Source organism: Homalodisca vitripennis, chromosome 1 (genome assembly GCF_021130785.1).
Source record: "Homalodisca vitripennis isolate AUS2020 chromosome 1, UT_GWSS_2.1, whole genome shotgun sequence".
Taxonomy (NCBI): Eukaryota; Metazoa; Arthropoda; class Insecta; order Hemiptera; family Cicadellidae; genus Homalodisca; species Homalodisca vitripennis.
In genome coordinates this window covers 169,091,966-169,112,745 of record NC_060207.1, presented here as the reverse complement: position 1 = coordinate 169,112,745, position 20,780 = coordinate 169,091,966, and the positions used below count along the sequence as shown (strand labels likewise).

Genomic DNA, 20,780 nt, shown 5'->3' with positions numbered 1-20,780 from the left:
AAAATGTCTTTCGTCGGTGGGGCGTACTTTTTGCTTATTGTATTACATGTACAATGGAGCATATATTTTCTGCTCTTTAATTTTTACTATGTTAAAATCAGTACAACTCGTACATGAAAAATATAAAAGAGCAGAAGTACTAATTACCTACAAAACAATCTGAGAAAAAAGAAAATTCTTTTTTAATAAATATACTCCAGAGACTTTCGAGCAAAATTTTATCTCATGTAAGAAGTGATGGCAAAAATCGGTGGTACGAATTATTCAGGAAATAATAGAATGCACTAGAAGATTAAACCTTAGGATCTCATTACCATACAACTGCAATTGTTTGTATCTTTATGACATTGATACTTAAGTCAGTGTCATTAGTACAGCATTCATGGAACTGTATTCACGTAATACATTTCTTTATTATTACACAAAATATATAATTTAGATTTATTATTGTTACAACTCACGTTAAAAGTATTTTCTCAATAATATCTGAAATACATTTAAAAAGTCAGCAATTCCTGCGTAATTATTATTTTGTGTGTATATTGCTCTGCCTAGTTATAGGACTCCACAAAACAACAACAAAAGGGTTGTAATAACATCATGTATGTTACAACTTCAACATATTTTGTAACAAGATTGTAAATTAACAATAAAGATAAATTTTAAATATAAATAAATGCAGTTTATTCTAATACTATTTTATATATATATATATATATATATATATATATATATATATATATATATATATATATATATATATATATATATATATATATATATATGGTAAAATTAAATGAATTACAGTATTACAAATATATATATATATATATATATATATATATATATATATATATATATATATTTGTAAAACTGTAATTCATTTAATTTTACCATAAAAATTGGAATTGTTTTAAAAAGGTCTTTTAGTCAAACAATTTCATTTTACTCCAAATTTCAGGTTCGATCATCGTCTAGGCTGTGTTTAACGCCTAGTATAAACACAAAACCATATTTTAATTCTAAATTAAAGAACTACGTCATTTACCTTCAGCTAATACGTTTTTGAATTACATCGCAAAGGATGTGGTAACAGAACTTGGCTTTGTTCATCTCATTATACACGTTGTTTATATTCACTTTAATCAAGTGTTCAGCGGAGTTTTGCTGTTTAGTTAGTTGTAGTGCATTACTATTTAGTAGCCAATCACCTGTAAATCTCTGTGACGATTGACGGTACAGAAATGTATGCGCGAGCTGTTAACCGAGTTTATTTATTTGAAAGCCACAGACCGAAACTCAATCAGTTTAAAACAGAAACTGGAATCAACATCAAATACTCCTGTCCTCGTTTTCACGTATTTTAATGTAATTGGTTTCATACGAATCGGTCCATGTCATCAGAACTGTATTACTCTGATATTATTGCTATTAGAAAATATTTTTATTTATATCCATTCAGGTACTATGATTCCACAATAATCATCACAATTCTCCATTCTGGATGTACACAACAAAGCAGTTTAGTGGATTTGAACAAGTCACGTATAATATACTTCATATTATTTGTACGAATTGTATTATTTATTTAAGTTCTGTTTAGTGGTTAGTAAATAGATATTGTAGTTTTACAAAAGGAGTTATTCTCACATCATGTTAAAAGGTTTCTTTTATTAAATAACTAGCTGTTTCCCGCGGATTTGCACGCTATGCCCAAGTATGCCAATCGTCATTCGTGTGTCACATCGTCATACGTTCAAGTGTGTTATATTTCCAACGCCGATGTTGAGTTTACCTTGTTGCCACGATAAAGAAAATCTGTCTAAAGTGTATGTTTATAGCAATTGTACATATACATGTACTTTATTATAAAGATGTCTAATACTCAATCTTTAAGTTGAAACAGAAAGTTATTTTAAAGACAAATATACATAAAAACTTAGCACCTTCAAAATAGTGTTTGGCTGGTTAATATATTTAACTGTCTCATAATTACAGTTTAAAATGTGCAGAAACTTTAATAACTTTTATATTTTTCTGCGTAGCCTGGTGGTTGGTTACATCAATGGGCATAGCATATAATCCTTCTACGTGGAAAATAACATATACATACAAATTTTCATAATGATCGTTGATCGGTGATATAATTTATGAGTCTATAAAGGGCATAAAGACAAAAATTTATATATATATATATATATATATATATATATATATATATATATATAGACTAGCTGTTTCCCAAGGCTTCACACGAAATTCTCGAAATATAAGGGCGTAAAGCCTTCTTACGTTATTTTTCACAATAGAATAAAGGTATATCAGGGACATATTGGTACATATATGGTAAAGATACTTAAAATGTATAAAAAACATTAACTAGTTATATTTTAGGATTTTTTATATCATAAAACTACTTTGATCGAAAGACATGTGTTACGACCCTTTTTAATTTACCTCCGGTCTAAGATACTTAGTGTCTGGCATTTTGTTCCGATAAAAAATATACACACTTAGCTGCGACTGAAAAGTTACCTCGGTCAAAAAATGTCAATTCCAGCCGTTAGTTTTTTTTATGTTGTTGCGCCGGCGCCGGCCAATAAAATAAATACATAATCGGGTTTCAAAAACCAAATCAGATTCAAAAGCGTCTACTTCCAGTATACGACATTTCTGGTGTTATGACTGATTTTGATTTTTTACCCTGATCAAGAAAGTATGTGCATACGTAAGCTTAAAAGGAATACTTCGGCCAAAAAGCATCTACTTCGTCAATTCTGTTCTTATTCCGGTATGAGAAGAGGCACACTCTTCTTTTTTCTTCTCCTTTTGATTTTCCTTCTGCTGTAATAAAAATTTTAAGGGACCCAACCAGTTTAGAGTGACTTATATAAAAGAAAACATTCACATATATTTTCCTTATGGTTCGTTATATAATAGCTTTTAAATAGAATATCGGAAGCATTAGATAGTAAATGTAAGATAGCAACCTTGTCCTTTAAGTCTGAATTAACTACTGATTAAAGACTGTGATTCTTATTTTCTAAAATTGTAATGTTTAGAAATCGTTTTGCCTCTTTGGTGAACTTTGGCTAAAGGTGTAAATAGTTGTTTGATGTAAATTAACTTTGGATTACATTTTGTAAATATTAAAATCAAAATAGTCAAAGAATATCTTATTTCATCAGGCGAAGTTATGGCTAAGAAACCTTCTCTAACACAACCTGAGACCAACGGCTTAGAAGTGACCCTAAACCACCAACAATGGCCTAATAGGCGGTCTGCTTGTAAGGACAAGATTGATTAGCGGTCACCCATCCAAGCAGTAGTCACGCTCGACGTGACTTGATTTCCTGTTAATATAATTATTTTCAAATATTTTACAATGTTCCAGAAAACTCTTCCACTTTCTCTCATCAAAATCTTCCTCGGACTTCAACGAATATTACATATGTAATTGGCCGAATTGGGCCCGCCGTTCTCAAGATTACCGCTTAGCAACATATTTAAAGATTAATTTTTAGTTATAAGATAGTATTTACAAAGACGTATTACAAATTTAAATAACAACTACATTTGATTCCAAAACACCTTTTCTTCTTTTATCAAACTTTTTACAACGATAGTTAACGACTCATGGGTTAGGCACGTGAGACGGGTTAGAATTATTGCTGTAATACGTTGCGAGGAGTGACTACGAGACGCTGTAATTCAATGTACCAAGTGGTTGCTAAGCAACGCGGGACAATTGTCTTTCCTCTACTCCCCTTCTTCCCACCACCACCTCCAGTCTCACCGAAATCTCTTCAATCGTAAATATTATTGAATCGACTACAAGGGTTAAATTAAATCCTGAACTTTGAGTCATTGTTATGCAAAGATGGACGCCTCGGTGGAGACTATTTGATTGTGAACTTTAACGGCGTTAAACAATGTCGGCCTATTGGACGTTTTAATATTCAACTTGAGATTTTAATTCAAGAATGATTACTAAACCTAAATAGTGCATTTCCATTTATAAATAGTTTATTTAAGCTATATACATTCTTATAGAGTTCAGTGGACAGTGAACATTTATTTCACAATATGAAACACAACATTTGTATTAGTCTCGAATAGAAATATATGGATATATCGTATAAACCATAATGGTATTTAATTGTACAGATAATATGTAGTACACATCTTCATAACAGGCACCAAGAAAGTGTAAATTAAGATTGATATTAAAGTGTAATCAAACGACGTTCATTAACGTTGTCTAAAAGGACAACATACAGTTAATGTACGGCTCTATAATGTTACAGGTCTTCCCCATGATAAACGAAATATTTAACATATTACAAGAAATTAATAATTGAATGGTGTTTCAGTCCTTACGCTGATTAAATTTTAAATACGCTGATAATTATTAGTATTAGTATAATTATTAGTAAAGTAATACACTCTCAGGTACGAGACTCGACGATCTTGTCTCAATGTACTTAATACGCTTTATAACGGTTTAATATAACGGGTTAGATGCGTGTAACAGCGCATAACAGATTATTAATAAGGTATTAATGTAAGGGGTCTAAAGTAGTTCTATTATCACTCAGTAGTTATTTACAAAAAATACATCACGTTAACATTTTTATAATTGATTTATATATATTATAGTATCATACGTCCAATTTAATTTAAAAATCACTAGTTTTATATATATATAAACTTATTTCATTAATATTTGTTTTCATTCTTTTTAATATGAATAAGATAATTGGTAGGAAAACATTTATATTACATTAGTATTTGATATAATCAGAAGAAATGATAAGAAATTTACATAACATTTAAAAAAAATATAAAATATACCATATGTCATACCAGGTGTTCTACAAATTTAAGGTTACTTTAAACAAGGTTTCTGCTGCTGACAATAGGGACAGATACTATTCTAAAAGTACTGTGTTATTGTAAAAATTTATATAGAAAATGACCGAAACCTGTTTATCTTTTAAATCATCCATTGTCAAGCATGAACCATAAAATAGTGATGTGACAATACTCATTATACAAATTATTGTTATCACTAAAATATTTGATTACATATTATTTGTTATACATTTTGGAAGGAAAATACAAATTGATAAAATGTTTTACTTACTAAAGAAAAATATTGTATTGTTAGATCGTGTAATATCAACTATCAATAATTTCATAACTTACAAATATAAAAATTGCAGCCAATCGCAGCTAAAGCTGCTTGTAGGAGCAAAGACTGACCTGTGTCCGTGTCCGCCCCTGGCACGCCCAAACTGTTGGAGTTGTCATTGAGAAAGGCCTCGGTGGAGCTGGTGAACGTTTGGGGCGAGAGAGTCAGGTCTTGTCCACTCTCCGACTCGAACAGGTCAAATGTTGTTGAGTTTGCCCCGTTACCTGAAACAAAAAATGTAGCAATGTTAGTAAAATAATACCATTTGTAGGTAAAATATTTAGAAAATAACAAAAAGTTTAATATAACCGAATTTTTTTAGCGCAGTTTCAACGGCACAGAGTTAAAATTGAACTAACGTTTTTGTGCATATAGGCGCTTTCTGCTTCGGATGAATTACATTCTTGACATTTCAATTTTGATCTGGTTCTGGGATATCCGACGCCACAGCTGTTTGATTTTTCCCCTGGTGAAAAAAAAATATATATATATATATTATATATATATTATATATATATATATCAGAAACCTACTTAAGTAAAAAAAAAAAAAACAAAAAAACAGCTCATTTCCACTCCTTATAATGTTCTTCCGGTCTACTATATTTCTACTCCCGGTAAAAGGGAAAATCGTTACGTAGTTCATGCAACACTTCAAAATATTAGTGTTTGACAGATTTTTGAGACCGTAGATATTGTTGTTTGTGGACTGTAGTCAAGGAAAGAATGGCTTGTTGAGGAATGCTAGTTTTCATTCCTCTGTTTTTTTCTCAAGTTACTGCAAAATCCCATACCACATTGTCAAGGAAGTGACTATGTGAAAGTTGTGTTTGAGTACTTCATAAGCAAACATTCACATATTTTATCCAAAAAGGTGCCTTTTATAACATTGTATTTTTCAAAAGCAAACTTAACAACTACAAGTTAACAAGTATTTTCAATGCATGACATGTTTTTAATTTTTTCACTGATGTAATTAATGTAAAATGTTATAGGACAACTTTGCCTTTTTCATTTTCATTACACTACTGATCAAGCACCGTCTACTTAGTGTTTTATAAAATGAAAAGGAAATCAAATGCGTTAGTCTCTTAAAGAGAGTGAAAAGCTCCATTGTCAATTCTGGTTACTAAACATAAATATTATTACTTTTTAAATTCTACAGTTTTTGGCAAACTTTTTTTAATCTTGCCCTTTATATAAACCTTCTCGAGATTAGCAGTTAGCAACACATTTAGCAATTCATTTTATTTATAAGATAATGCTCAATACTGTAGTTATTCCGAAATAGTTCATAATATAGTAGTTTTCATTGTATTGTTATTCTCCAAATATTGTATCTTATTTCGTTGAATTATGAATACTTAAAGTTGTAACGTACCTGGTACATACATAACTTTAAAAAGGTGTTGGTGCAATTGTTACATGAAGCGTCAATCAACGAGTTCTATAAGCCAATGAGACACCAGCAGTGGATGGTGAACCCCAATAAGGGTGTCAAGAACAAAATGACCATGAGGAACGTTAATTACACAACCGCATCCCTCTATCGCTATTGACTTCCAGTCTGCTTCAGAATTCCTAAGCAAGACAAAAGTCCAATCTCGACAGAATGCCATTTATATTTCAGACACAAACTATTGCTAGTTACAAACGTACTTACACATGCCTCCAATGTAGGTAAAGATATAAGTTTTTGTATTTTATGTTTAACATCCATCTCATATGTTTCACAAACTGCACGTTGGTGTTTTACTAGTAGGCATAATCTTAGTATTTGTTCAATATTCATCCTAATCAAACTAAATAAAAAACATAATTATATTTATCATCATACATTTATATATACAAGATGCTGATAATCCAACTATTGAATTATAAATGTAGATATAGTATAATCTTATAACAGCTAGGCATGATGAACGATAGAAGACAGATAAGGTCAATATAGTACTTGCACAATTTAGCTTTAATGAAAAGCATTTTGTGGTGTCTGGTATTTGCTTATAGGAGACGTACTTTTGTTTTACGTTTTGAACCTTTTTCCAAAAGGTAATATTTGGAATTTAAATTCCACTGGAGCATATTGTTCACTGAAATGTTCAAACATTAAGGCTCACGAAACACTTGAAAATTCATTTAAAATGTTTATAAAATAAATTTTAAGCAGCCAAGTATATAAAAGACGTTTTTGAATACAAAAGACTGTTGTAGAATAGTGAAATACACGCTATATGGTGTGAGCTCTTTAACTTAATAGCAGCTGTCGATGTATCTCTTAATTTTATATTATTACCATCTACTCATTTTCTGCTAGCTGTCTCTTGTCAAGTTAACGTTTTCATAGTACCGTCTTTGTTTAAGTATTTTGCATGAACCAACTTTGTTTGAATTTTTGTATTAAAACACAACAAAAGTTACGATCATCTAATTTTCAAGATCTACGGATTATGATAATATTTCAACTTGCATACTTCCGTTAGTTGGTCTGTAATCATTTTTAGTATAATAACATATCATATTCATTAAATTTATTACACATTGGTAATTTATCAGCAATAGTTTGATAGCTACTTTTAATCTTATATAAATGTACATAGGAAACCGTTAAAGTTCGTTATTGCTTTTATTGTTGGTTATTTAAATTAAACAGTAATTAATTAAACAGTATAGGGAAGGTTTGTTTTCAAATGTTATTCATTTCTTTTGCTAAAGGCGGTAAGAGCAGTTATAGGATATAACAAATTTTATTAAACCAAATTTTATTTTTGATTAATGATTATTATAACCCTAATTAACCGCCTAACCTTAGATCACCTGTTAATGGTAACGGTTAAAGTGCACTTCTACTCACATTATTTCGTTGGTGACTGTGTAAGAGTTTAATGCAATTGAATGATATACAGTGATATTCTGTACATGATCATGTTTGTATCTAACGCTTTGTAAAACTTATACGTTATTTAGCACTTAAATGTTTACTCAATTGCAGTTTAATGTTACACCTGTATGAACTCTTGCAGTATAGAGATATTAAGGCCATGAGCAATAAATATTTCTCTAAATGTTTTATTTGGATTTAAAAATACATACTCGCGAACTTATGCGGATAAATCCACTTTAAGGCACACTTTACATACGATTAGCGGACATACCCCCAAAACCGTGATATAAACCGAACACATATTGTGGCTGACGATCGATCTCTTACTTAGGAAGATTTACTCTAGAACCAGGATGTGGGAACTTGACTCTGGGTTGCTGCATTATAACGTTACATTTTACAATATAGTGCAGCTGAATAGTCTGAGCTTACCGACTTAAAACTTCATTCTCTTGTACAGACACAAGCATAGCAGTGACCGGGACTGGAAACCATTAGAGGCGTTGGTTGCGGGAGGTGGTGGTTGGTTACACCACAAAGACCACTATTCTGTCATTGGACGGACGGGTGAGTGGTGCTGTCAAAGGTGGTCACTTCGTTGTATATGCTGGGATTGAGGTTGTGTAAAACAGTTTCAACAACTTTTTATGTAAGGTTTTTGTTTTAATTGGTGTTATTTTTTTATGTGTCTAATACATTCCATATAATACTTCCATTCCTTATTATAGCATTCATTATCGTGTTTTCCAAGTTGGCTCACACACATTTGTACCAACAATGTTTGAACACAAAATAACTGTCAAATTAATGTTTATTTTACATTTATTAAACATAATTTTTAATCTGCATGTACCAAACTCTCATCTCCATACAATGCTGCAGGCACACATGGATGTCCCTCTCGCCAACCTATCTCGACGGCTCCGCTGATAAATCTATTATTCAAATGTCCAACACCACAACACGGGAAATTTCACCGGGCTGTGTTCGATATTCAATACTGGTCAAATAATCACATCATATTACTATATATTTTCTGGTCAGTCATCTTCCTTGACTATTCAGGAGGTTTTCTAAAATATGTATTAAATAATATACGTTTTAACGAAAAAATAACCACGTTTTTCGTATAGACTGAGAAGTTAATAAAATAATTTGTAAACAAGTATAATAGTAATTGAAAATCAAAATAAAATAAATTCAAGTTTCACTTGTAATAGGGTTTACAATCCCTCCCACCCCCCAAAAAAACTTGTTGCCTTTTTTTTTTTTTTTTTTTTTTTTTTTTTTTTTTTTTTTTTTTTTTTTCTTTGGGGTATTGGGGTGGATTCACAGATCCTCACACGTCAACCTGAGCTTATTGTGTGCCCCTTTGATGTTAGAGGGGTAAGCCTATCTTTGTGCCCTTAATTAGGCTAAGAAGCTTTTCCTCGATACTAGCATCTGGTTCGTCGCCTGGTTGTTTATCACCGAAAAGAGCCCTTCTCCTTGCTCCCAGTCTCTCACAGTCCAGTATTATGTGTTTTGCAGTCTCTTCAGACTTATTGCAGAGTCTGCACTCCTCATGTCGTAAACCTAGAAGTGTTTAGGTGTTTCCTGAAGTGGCCGTGTCCAGTGATCAAGGCAATCACTTGCTTAACCCGATCCCTGCCCAGCCACCATCAGCCATCTGGTGAAGCCGGAGCTAGAATCAGCAAGCAGTCTTTTGCCGAGTGCTTGTCCTTGGTGACTCTGCCACCGCAAGCGGTGTGTCTTCCTGGACCATTTGTTTATACTTTGGTAAGCGGCTGACTTGCTTATACCACAACTCGGTTCTGGACCGGTGTATGGCATGCTTGCTCCGCTTTTGGCAAGGCCTGTCGGCGCATTCGTTACCACCTATGCCTGTGTGGCCCGGTACCCAACCAAGACGCACAAAGTTGCGTGATCCAAGCTTGCAGAGAGTGTTTTAAAGCACTCCCACAACAAGCATGGATGAGATGCTGTTGGAGTCAAGAGCTTTAAGAGCTGCCTGACTGTCTGACATTATACAGATGTTCATTCCCTGGTACCCTCTAGTGAGGCCTAGGTTGGCACAGGCTAGGATACCATAGATTTCGGCTTGAAATATGGAGCAGTTCCGACCCAAACTGCCGCAAAAAGGGGCAGTTCTAGGGGATTGACTAAACACTTCATATCCAGTTCATTACCCTTAATAAGCGAGCCATCCGTGTACCAGACAAAGCTCTTTCTTATTGTTGGGATGTTATCTTGCGATTTCCACTCATCTCTGGAGTAGAAGTCAACAGAGAATTTATGTCGGAGACCATTTTCGAGAATAGCGCTTGGGTTTACAGCTTCAGTGATGGCGCCATGGCTCGCGTTAGACGCGCCATTCCTCCACAAGCCAGCAACCACCAGCCGATAAGCTGACTTACGTGCTTCAGCTTTTATATGGACATCAAGAGGTAGAAGTCCTAAAAGCCACCTCGAGGGTCGCTGAGGGACTGCTCCTGAATGCTCCGGTTGCAAAGATTGTACCAAGCCTTTGTAAGCTTTCAAAGCTTGGCTTTGGCAGTTACCTGATTCACCTTTGTCCACCAGGACTAATGAACCATAAGTGATTTGAGGCCTTACAAAACTGCTTTGTAAAGCCATAGTTGCTATGTGGGGTTTTACGCCCATGAGATTCCTGCAAGTCTCCTGGACGTCATGAGCGCCCACTTTGCTTTGTGCAGGATATTGTTAAGATGATCATTCCACGTAAGCTTATGGTCTAAGAGTCAGTCCTAAATATTTTACTGTCTTTGGACCACTCAAGCTGTGTGGATGCGAGTTTCAGCCTAGAAAGAGACTCTAGTTTCTTTTTCCTAGTGAATGGTACAACTACTGTCTTAGAGGGATTTACTTTCAGTCCCTCTCCCTGACACCAGTTGTATACATGTTGAAAAATTGGTATTCATGATATCAACAACAACATTGTATATTTTCCCTGTACCATAAGGACTATGTCGTCTGCATATCCTTGGACATAGATTCCATTGTTAGTAAGGTCCTCAAGTAGACCATCTACTACTAGATTCCACAGTAGAGGTGACAGGATGCCTCCTTGAGGACATCCCTTTGTGGGTGCGATCACGAGCGATTCTTCATTGAGATCGGCCCTGATCCGTCTGGAGAGCACAGCATGGCCCTAAGCCACCGGCACAGAGCTGGCTCGAGGCCACGGTCGCTGTGCTCCACTTACCATTGCAGTGAATTTAGCATTGTCAAAAGCTCCTTCAATGTCTAATGAAGGTGCACAATGCCAATTCCTTGGGCGGACAGGCTATCCTCAATCCTACTGACTAGTTGGTTGCAGTGCTGATTCACAGGATTTGCCTGGCTGGTATGCATGTTGGTTGCGATGAAGGGGAGTGTCTGAGAGAACTCCCTTTCTCAGGTGCCTCTCCACCAGTCTTTCTAATGTTTTCAGTAGAAACGAAGATAAACTGATGGGACGAAAAGATTTAGGGACAGAATAGTCCGCTCTCCCTTTTTTAGGGATGAAGACCACCTGTTGAGACGCCCAGACTTGTGGTATGTACCCGTAAGCTAGGCTCGCCTGAATAGTTCACATAGAAAGGGTAAAGGAGATTCTCCGGCCCTTGTTGAAGCAGGGCTGGAAAGATTCCATCCCCTCCTGCAGATTTGAAAGGGGCAAATTTAGAAATTGCCCATTTGGCTTTAGAGAGAGTGACAATCCTTCTGGCAATGGCCCAGCTACCACGATAAGCTCTTGGCCGTGAGCCTGCTCATGGTTACCAGACGTTCCAGTGTGTTGTCATTCTCAAAGATACAATCAGGGAAGTGAGTCTCAAGGAGAATTTTGAGGCTATCACTAGACCCAGGAAGTGTGTTGACCTCCCTGGGACCTTAAAGATCCCAAGTGACCGGTTGGACCTGAGGCTAGTAAACGTTGCAGTCTAGCTGCCGCGCGCTTAACTCATTTACCTTCTGTGTAAACTGCCTCCAGGAACTTTGTTTTGCCTTTTTAATTGCTAGGCTGTATTCTGTTAGAGCTCTATGATAGGACTCCTAGATACGGCTCCTTTTGCATTGATTGTACAGCTTCCTAACATTAGCCCCTTTTGCGAGCGAGGTCCGCAGTCCACCACTTAGTATTGGTTCGACTCTTCCCCCGTCGCAATGGACAATTGTCGTGGAAGCTATTGATTATAGCATTCTGCAGGTCAGAAGCTATCTGATCTATATCTGTGAAGCATCGCACCCTTCCGCCTACCGATCCCAACTGTGACTGAAGGTCAGACTTATATCCCAACCAGTCAGTCCTCCTGGGATTGCGATAGAGGACCTCTGCAGCCTCATCTTGCAAGTTGAAGCGGATATACCTGTGATCCGATAATGAGGCCTCTTCGCTTACGTGCCACTTATCAACCATTCCAAGTATACCTTGTGTGCAGATTGTTATATCAATAACTGTTGCCTTAACTTTATTACTTTAGAAATTAGAAATATAACTGTATTGTTCTTAGAAAATTCTATTGTATATAATTATCCAATGTATTTACTTCTAAAACTGATACTAAAAGATGTTTTGAAGCTTCAATAAACCACCTATTTGAGCTCTGGTGGGTGGTATTATGTTCTGCTAATAAAATAAACCTTTTTAATTGGATATGCGAATCGACCGGTGCTTACAATTAAGACTCTTTAAGGGCCATATTCTGGAATGTGTATAACATTTCCTAAACATTTTTTAAGATATCTCTGTTTGTATTGCAAAAGGTTTCAATATATCCATTGGATGTAAATCCTATGAGAAAGTTTCGATCACCGAGAATTGGAGATAGAAATGCTGCAAATGTTCGAACTTAGTACAAAACTGAATTTTAAAATCATCTCGAATAAGTTGATTAGACAACTTGGTACGTCATTTTGTTTCATTTAGGCGACCATTCATAATAAAAATCACAAATTAGTTATTTATAAACCTATAAAAAATACCACAGTTTTCTGTAATCGTTATAACATTCCTAGACCTTGTGTTATTAATGTTTTTTTTATAAAATCAGATAGTGTTTAAGATATTGATTGAACTGATATCCTTTAAGGGTGCTTCCACCACCAAGAAATGCTGAAATAGGTTTAAACAGAACGAAATTGTGTCTTATAAATAATTGGCTAGGGTCATTGGCCAGCTTCGTAAACCATCGTAGCAGCCTTTGAAACTCAAAAGACACAACACCGTTTTTTTTAAACCTACTCAAATTGGAAAAGGGTGTTCGTATGCATTTAACATTACCTAAACTTTTTGTATTGTTATTCAAACATTCAGATCTTGAGTACATTTAAATCCCGTGAGAAATAAATTACTAATATTTCAGTAGTAAAAATCTACCTACTTGTTTCGAAAACTTCGTGGAACTCTAAATAGTTTACCTTTTTTCTATAGTTGTTGGGGTACAATAAAATACTACTTACAATACTAATATGTCGTACAATCATTATAACACTTCTAACTCCAGTACGGTGAAAGCCCAATTATTTATTTATTTTTTTTTTTTAAGTGAATGGACCTTGATTACATCTGACTGTTTGGAAAAAAATGTGTGTATTCCGTTAAATACTTATACAATTTTTTCTAGTAAGTTTCCATTACAGATATTTATTTTACCGACTTAAATCTACATTCTATTGAATGAACAGGATTACACCTTTTGTTGTGACATAGGAACAGCAGTGACCGGTTCTGAAAACCATTAGAGGCGTTGGTTGTGGGAGGAGGTGGTGGTTGGTTACACCACAAAGACCACTATTCTGTCATTGGTCGGACGGGTGAGTGGTGGTGTCAAAGGTGGTCAGTCATTGTAGATGCGGAGATTGAGGTTGTATTGAAAAGTTTCCTACAGTTTTTAAGCGCGGATCCTATTTCACTTGATATGCATTTAGTGTGTTTTTTAACAGTGTAGTGTATTTTCTTGTATCAGTGGGATTTTTTTACAGTCAAAAGTTTCCTATTGTGTTTATGGAGTATATTCATAATGTATACGGCACTGTATTTAAACTTGATATCAATAATACTGATCTTCGTTTTAAAACAAATGTCGTTATAACATTACCATTTGAATGAGATCACATTTCATTACAGAATAGCTTACCTGAAAGTTTATCTCACTAACCTATTACGACGGGTACACTGTTTAATTTATTATTCAAATACTCAACTTCACTATAAAGCTATTTTATCGAATTATGTCCCAGATTCAGAGCCATACAGATAATTAATTACATTCCAATAATCATACAATAGATCTTGTTTATCTAAGTCTAGTCATTCTTTTAATTGTTCATTGTTTAATTGATTATTCTTAGTAATGTGTATTGGTTGTTTGAGAGGATATTGGGCATCGATAAGAAGTGGGGTAAATTTTTAGCCAGCTTAGGGCAATGTAAGTTAGAGAAATGGATCCGGACATCATTCGTAAAAAGGCCACAAAAGTCTCAAAACTCTAGAGTAAGCGTAAATTTGTTATTTAAAAAGCATTAATAAACCCCTTTATATAGACATACATATATATACAGCCTACAGCCAATATAATTTGGTCAGATATTAAATACAATATTCAGTCATATTGTATAATAGCTAGTGGTAAAAGTCATTATCAACCAGCCATTATAAATGTTATCTGACTGAAATTGGTTAAAGTGATTAATCAGGAATTCTTTATTACTTTATCCAACCGTTATGTTAGCTTAGGTCAGGTTTTAAGTAGGCTGGTTTAGTTAGGTCCCTTTACAAGGCTGTTTGGTAAGTGACTTTCTCCACAATCCTGAAATTATTACTTTGGTCAATTTTGATAGGCTCTTTTAAATAACGCTATATCAAATTTATTGTTACCTTTAAACTGGTATTGCTGTTATAGACTATTACGACAACGTGTATTGTACAAATAAAAAATAAACTTAAGCAGTGTTTACTTAGTTTTTTTTTTCAAATTGGTAGATCTGATTTGGTAAGTTTATCAATGATAAATTGCAGTGCATAATTGAGAGTTCCGTTGGTATTACTGTCTCGAGTTGCATGTAAACATCGCTCTTATTTTACCACATAGGCTCAACAACAAATGTCTCTCATACTGACAAATCTGAGTTAGTGGCCTACTAACAATATACTATTTTTGTCGACTTTGTCCCCTCAGAACTATTTCATGGTGATGGTAAAAACAACAGTCAGTTCTGCTATTGTCAGCACCATTGTGCTAGGGCAGGTACCAAACAATGCTGCAGGGGAGGCCGTCAACAAACCTGGGTTTTCTCTTCTATTCACGCGCCCCATTCAATATAAGTAATGGCACCATTCCGCTGTAATCACCTCTTTACTCCATCAGTTGTTTAGTGCTAGTTTGAGCCTTTGTCACCTCTTGTGAACCTGTAATAAAATTAATATGCTTTTCAAATTAATGCTGCTTATATTTCATTTAAGCGTTTGTGTATACCAAACACTTGAATTATTTGATTCTTAAAACTAAAAGTTAGTAGGTTTTGATGTACAACAAAACTGAAACAAAGAATTTATGTGTGATAGAAATATAAATATTACAAAAAAAGAAAAAAATCCTCGAGTTATCTAATGCATTGACTCTAAATAACTTAATAGAAGACATTCAGCCACGCATGGACAAGTTCATCTTTATAGTTTAGCTTTAATGTCACACGGTAGAATTAAGGGACTATAAAGAAACGTGAGATCAGATGTACTAACACGTAGGAATACTTAATATAAGAAGTATTACAAAGCATTAAAGAAACATTACTATATAAACCACATATGCCAGGGCACTCACACTCGATAATCGGTAACACAGAAAACCAAGGGGGTTTTGCGTCCTTTTTTGGATGATTGTATTTCTGGTTGTATGAGAGGATATAATACTAAGAACTGAGCCTGATACATTTCTAGGCTATAGTGAAATTAACGAATTCGAATGTCACAAACAGAAATCTTGGCAGAACAGAATTAATGTTGTACTATGAGTAGTGGTAAAATAAAAAGAATAACCTGTTACTGATCAAAGCGCTTTTAATTTGCAAAATTATTAACATTATAAAATATTTTTGTAAGAAGCAAAATCTTAAATGTTTTGATAAATAAGCTAAAGAGCCTTAGTGTGATGAACCTCCTGATATTTTAATTTAAAACAAAATAACCTAGAAGACAAAAATTCGCAGGGTGGAATTTAGATTCTGGTCTGGAGATCCCTAGACCATGGAACACTAAGTCACGTAGAATACTCAAGGAAATAAATGACAAATTCTATTTTATTCTTGGCAAGGTAATAGACAAGTATCAAATAAGGGAGATTTTTTTTTAAATAACACTTAAAATGGAAGCGATATTATTTGCAAACAACAAATCTTCTCATTAAAACGCGCTTTGAAGTTTGTACCGGAAGACTTTAACTGATTAACTTTACTTACAACTATGCATTAAAAAATAGCTTATTTAAAGAATCCCACGGGACTAAACTTCCCAAAACTTAGGGACGAAAGAAAAAATTGATGTATTGTATTGCTTATATTTGTATTAAACTAACAGATATACTACCAGCTTACCGTAAAGAGTGAAGGCACAGTAATTGGGATGTAATTTGAGAGCTTGAACACAAATGGTAGATTTATGAATTGGCTGCACACAGTTATAAAGCTATTCGAAAGTATTGATCTGGCATTATCCATGTGAATTGGAAATACTTTCACGCTGGATAAATTATTGGTTCATTAGCACTTAGATGTATATTAAATTTTATCACATGATCGTTCATTAACACATCTTGAATTTTTGAGCGTTTGGTTACCTATTTTATGAATAAAGTTATTAATATTTAGAACAATTATTGAAGAATTCTAGTTGTTAATTTTTCAACCGTGTTGTTTTTTTTTACGTCTTCTGCATAAAGGTCAGTTATTATTACAATCTCCATAAAATGACAGTGACAACTTCAGCTGGTCTTATTACTAAAGATGTTTCGTATCTTTTGCATGAATACGGAACAAATACACATATTCTGTGTAATAAGCGTATGTAAAGTATAAACCTAATTTCTATATCCCTCTTGTTCTACTAAATTAAACCAATTTTAAGTAGAAATAAAAATAGGCAAGGGATCTAATGTAGGCAATAACAGTTTAATCGAGAAACTTAAAGAAATAGCACATTTAAAATGCAATTAAATAATAATCATATGATTACCATAGATGAAAATAAAGTAAAATTATGTTTCAAAAACTAATAAATTTGAAAGTTTAAAACATGATACTTGATACAAGAAATAAAATATAGACATGCACAAATACATGTATAAAAAATTTATGTTTGCAGTGTGTTTAAAGCTAAACATATACACACGAAATCAAAATAATTTCATTTCCTAAATATAAAAACTACGATGATCATCGTCGGATATAATTATTTGACGATGATTATATCATCTCGGCTCCAAGTAGGCTAAAAGAGACCTACATTTCAAACAAGCCAACATTGACCGTTACTCTGGTAAATCTATTATTCAAATATGCAACACCACAACACTAGTTAATGCCTCTGGACTCCCTGCATATTCAATGCCTAATGGATAATCAGCTCACTTTACAACTCAACATGTGTTTGTCATTCACTTGAATTTCTATTAGTTTTAGAACTAAATTATGACTTGTTTGTTTATAAAATATATATTTTGTTTAATTAAATTGCAGGCGTCTCTGTTGTGTTTATTTTAAAACTCGAATGTTACTATTTATAGACTAATAATCACTCAAAATAGTAATCACTATAGGCATAACCAAGGGCTACATGTCACAATAGGCCTGCTGTCAAGAACAAATCATTGTCCAAACATCTAGTGAGAAATATGATTTCTCAGGAGAAACAAAATGGTGGCAAGTTAAGAATCGGGGTAACCCCTTTTTTCTACATTGTGATGAGACTTCTCATAGCTTTATTTGATCGTTACATAAAAATTAAATTTTTAGGTTTCTTTCCTTTTTAGTCTACAGCATTTGGCTTAATTGAAAATGAAAAGTGATTGAGTAATTGGTAGAGTATGAAACCTCGATTAACTTTCTTATAAATAAGTAGGGTTCTCACTAGATTCGTCCCTGTTAAACAATGATCTTCGAGGTAACACTGAAGATAAATTAATTAATTATTAAAATTTTCAATATCAGTTTCTCCCCCTTTTTGCCTGCTTTGCTTCTAAAGTTCAAGAAGTAAGAGTATTTTATTTAAACCTGCAATATCTTGGTGTTATGTTGGTCTGAACATGTTGACACTGGAAACCTCTGCATATGGCTTTAAATACGATGTTTTAATGATATTATTTGAAAAATACCATGTTTTAATGCAACGTGACAAATTTCAAGTTTATGGCTCATTTCATTCTTATATTTAGCAACATATGTTACATGTTAAAATGCCATATTATTGTACAAAGTATGATTAAAATGTATTTATTCTACTATTTCCTCGTTCCCATCATGATTACCCTTAAGACCAATGTAAAATATTTTTGTTAACCCTCAGCCTAACTCGATGCTACCTTTGAGGAAAATAAGTTTCATATAACATTTCAAACCTATTAGTCAATGCGCTCTCAAGATATTGTACAACCAGACAGACAGAAATGACAGTCACCCGAGGATTATTTGTTAGTGACATGGAAAGTAGCAGTCTTCAGTGTTCTCATTGTCAGCCATTGAAAGAGTGCAGGCATCGGACAACGCAATAGAAGGTCATCAAGGAGTTTCCGTTCTTCTCCGGTGATCTCGCACTCTATTCAACAAACGTAATTGCACCATTCACGCGTAATCATCTCTAGCACGTCATAATTTTGGCATATGCCTCATCTGGGTGGCCTATTTCATCACTGAATACAGAAAAAATACTTCTGGTCTAATATAAGAGAACATCTTATATTCCACTACAATCTTCTGGATTAAAACAACTGAAAACTACTATTCCATAGGTATTTTAATAATAATCATGCTACTTAATAAAAATTAGAATTATATATTTAAAGAGTGGGAAAATTTTCTAAAGATAGGGAATAGAATAATTTGCTGACCGTTAGGTAAGTCTACATTTCGAGGGGTTAGAAAAATTATTATTATTGTCTCTCTGTTCGATTGATATCTAGAAACCGAACTGAACTATAGAATAAAAATGTGCATGAAGCATTTTGTTACTGTTCGTTTGGAAAGTTGCTGTATATGAGGAGCATTGACCTCGATGATGGTCTAATTTCACCATGGGATTTTGCTAAGCGTTAGAGAATATTTTTACATTGGTTTTTTTGGGTAACCATGATAGTAACGAGAAAATATCAGAATTAATAAATAAAGCATAATTAATATACTCATAAAATATTTAAATATGTGGCTTATTAAAAATTACAGCCAAACCATATAACACATACATTATTTTATTATGACCTTTATTATGAAAACACTGATATGAAATCCAATTTAGTTATCAAAAATGTGAACGAATCATATGGCAGGATATCGAAATAGGTAAAGTTTACATTTTGCATTAAACTTCATTTCTACAAGAATAAATTATGTTCCTCTATCTGTCCGTAGGACGACTCGACAGTGAAATGAACTACAGATTTGAAATTTTGCATACAAATTCAACAAAGCCTGTTATAAGGCGTGGTGTTGCGTATTCCTACTATATAGCCTATCTAAGATTTAAAATTGACTATATACATGCCTTACACAAATTATAAACTATTTCAAGAGATTGGTAAGGAATTTGCGAACCATAAAGTACGTAACAACTTTGAAAATTGTCAACACGACTCTTATAGACAATGAACTAAAGCGTCATCAAATTTGGTAAAACCATATATTCAAAAAATCCATTTAACATAAGCGTAGCAAAAACTAAAAGCCGTTATTTAAAGTTTAATAAGTGTGATATTGAGATTTATATTTTTGCTAAATACTGGTTGGTGAATGGAGCTCACTCGAAGTGATTAAAACCAGTGAACGAAAAGTAATTAAAATTTCCCATTTCACAGATTAAATGTACTCTATATTTATGAATTGAAGTTGAAATGAACAACATATAGTTTTATAAACCCTATCAGAGAGTTTAGTTTTTATATACCCCAATATATATCCTATTGCAATATAAAAAATTAATAGTGAAATAGTTTTAATAGTATTATTATATTTTAATATTGATAACATAATGAGAAATTGTTTTAATACTGTTATACGAGTATTATGTACAAAGAATTAAAGGACTGTTTTATATATATATATATATATATATATATATATATATATATATATATATATATAATATATACAATAAAAATAATTACATTTTTTGTGTTTTAAGGGCCGCGATGGGTAAAAATGTAAAATATCAAGAAAATCCTTCTGAAAATTTATTAAAATTTACCAGCAGAAATGCGACTGCTTATGAAAGGATGCTATTATTATAAACAGCAACCGCTCCGCTCCAGTTTGGTCATCAGAGTACTGATCTCGACTAATTCAATATGTGTTAAAATTGAACTTAGTGGATAACTTTGCAATGTAATTAAGTTGTAATCGAATACATATAATGATGGGTAGACATTTTATTTTAAAAGTAAATCGTACATAGTGAAGTGGCAGGGACGTAGCACCAGCTAGTGGGTTCACAATTCAC

General features: G+C 33.4%; 1 protein-coding gene across 3 annotated transcripts in view; it reads right to left on the bottom strand.

The window, feature by feature from the left end:
- The window catches only part of LOC124352711 (serine-rich adhesin for platelets-like), an 850,824-nt gene that overhangs the window by 412,854 nt on the left and 417,190 nt on the right, over positions 1-20,780 (bottom strand). For all 3 annotated transcript variants that reach the window (XM_046802336.1, XM_046802335.1, XM_046802337.1), the window contains exon 4: positions 5,266-5,418. In XM_046802336.1, coding sequence (XP_046658292.1) covers positions 5,266-5,418 — 153 coding nt within the window. The remainder of the gene's footprint in view (positions 1-5,265; positions 5,419-20,780) is intronic.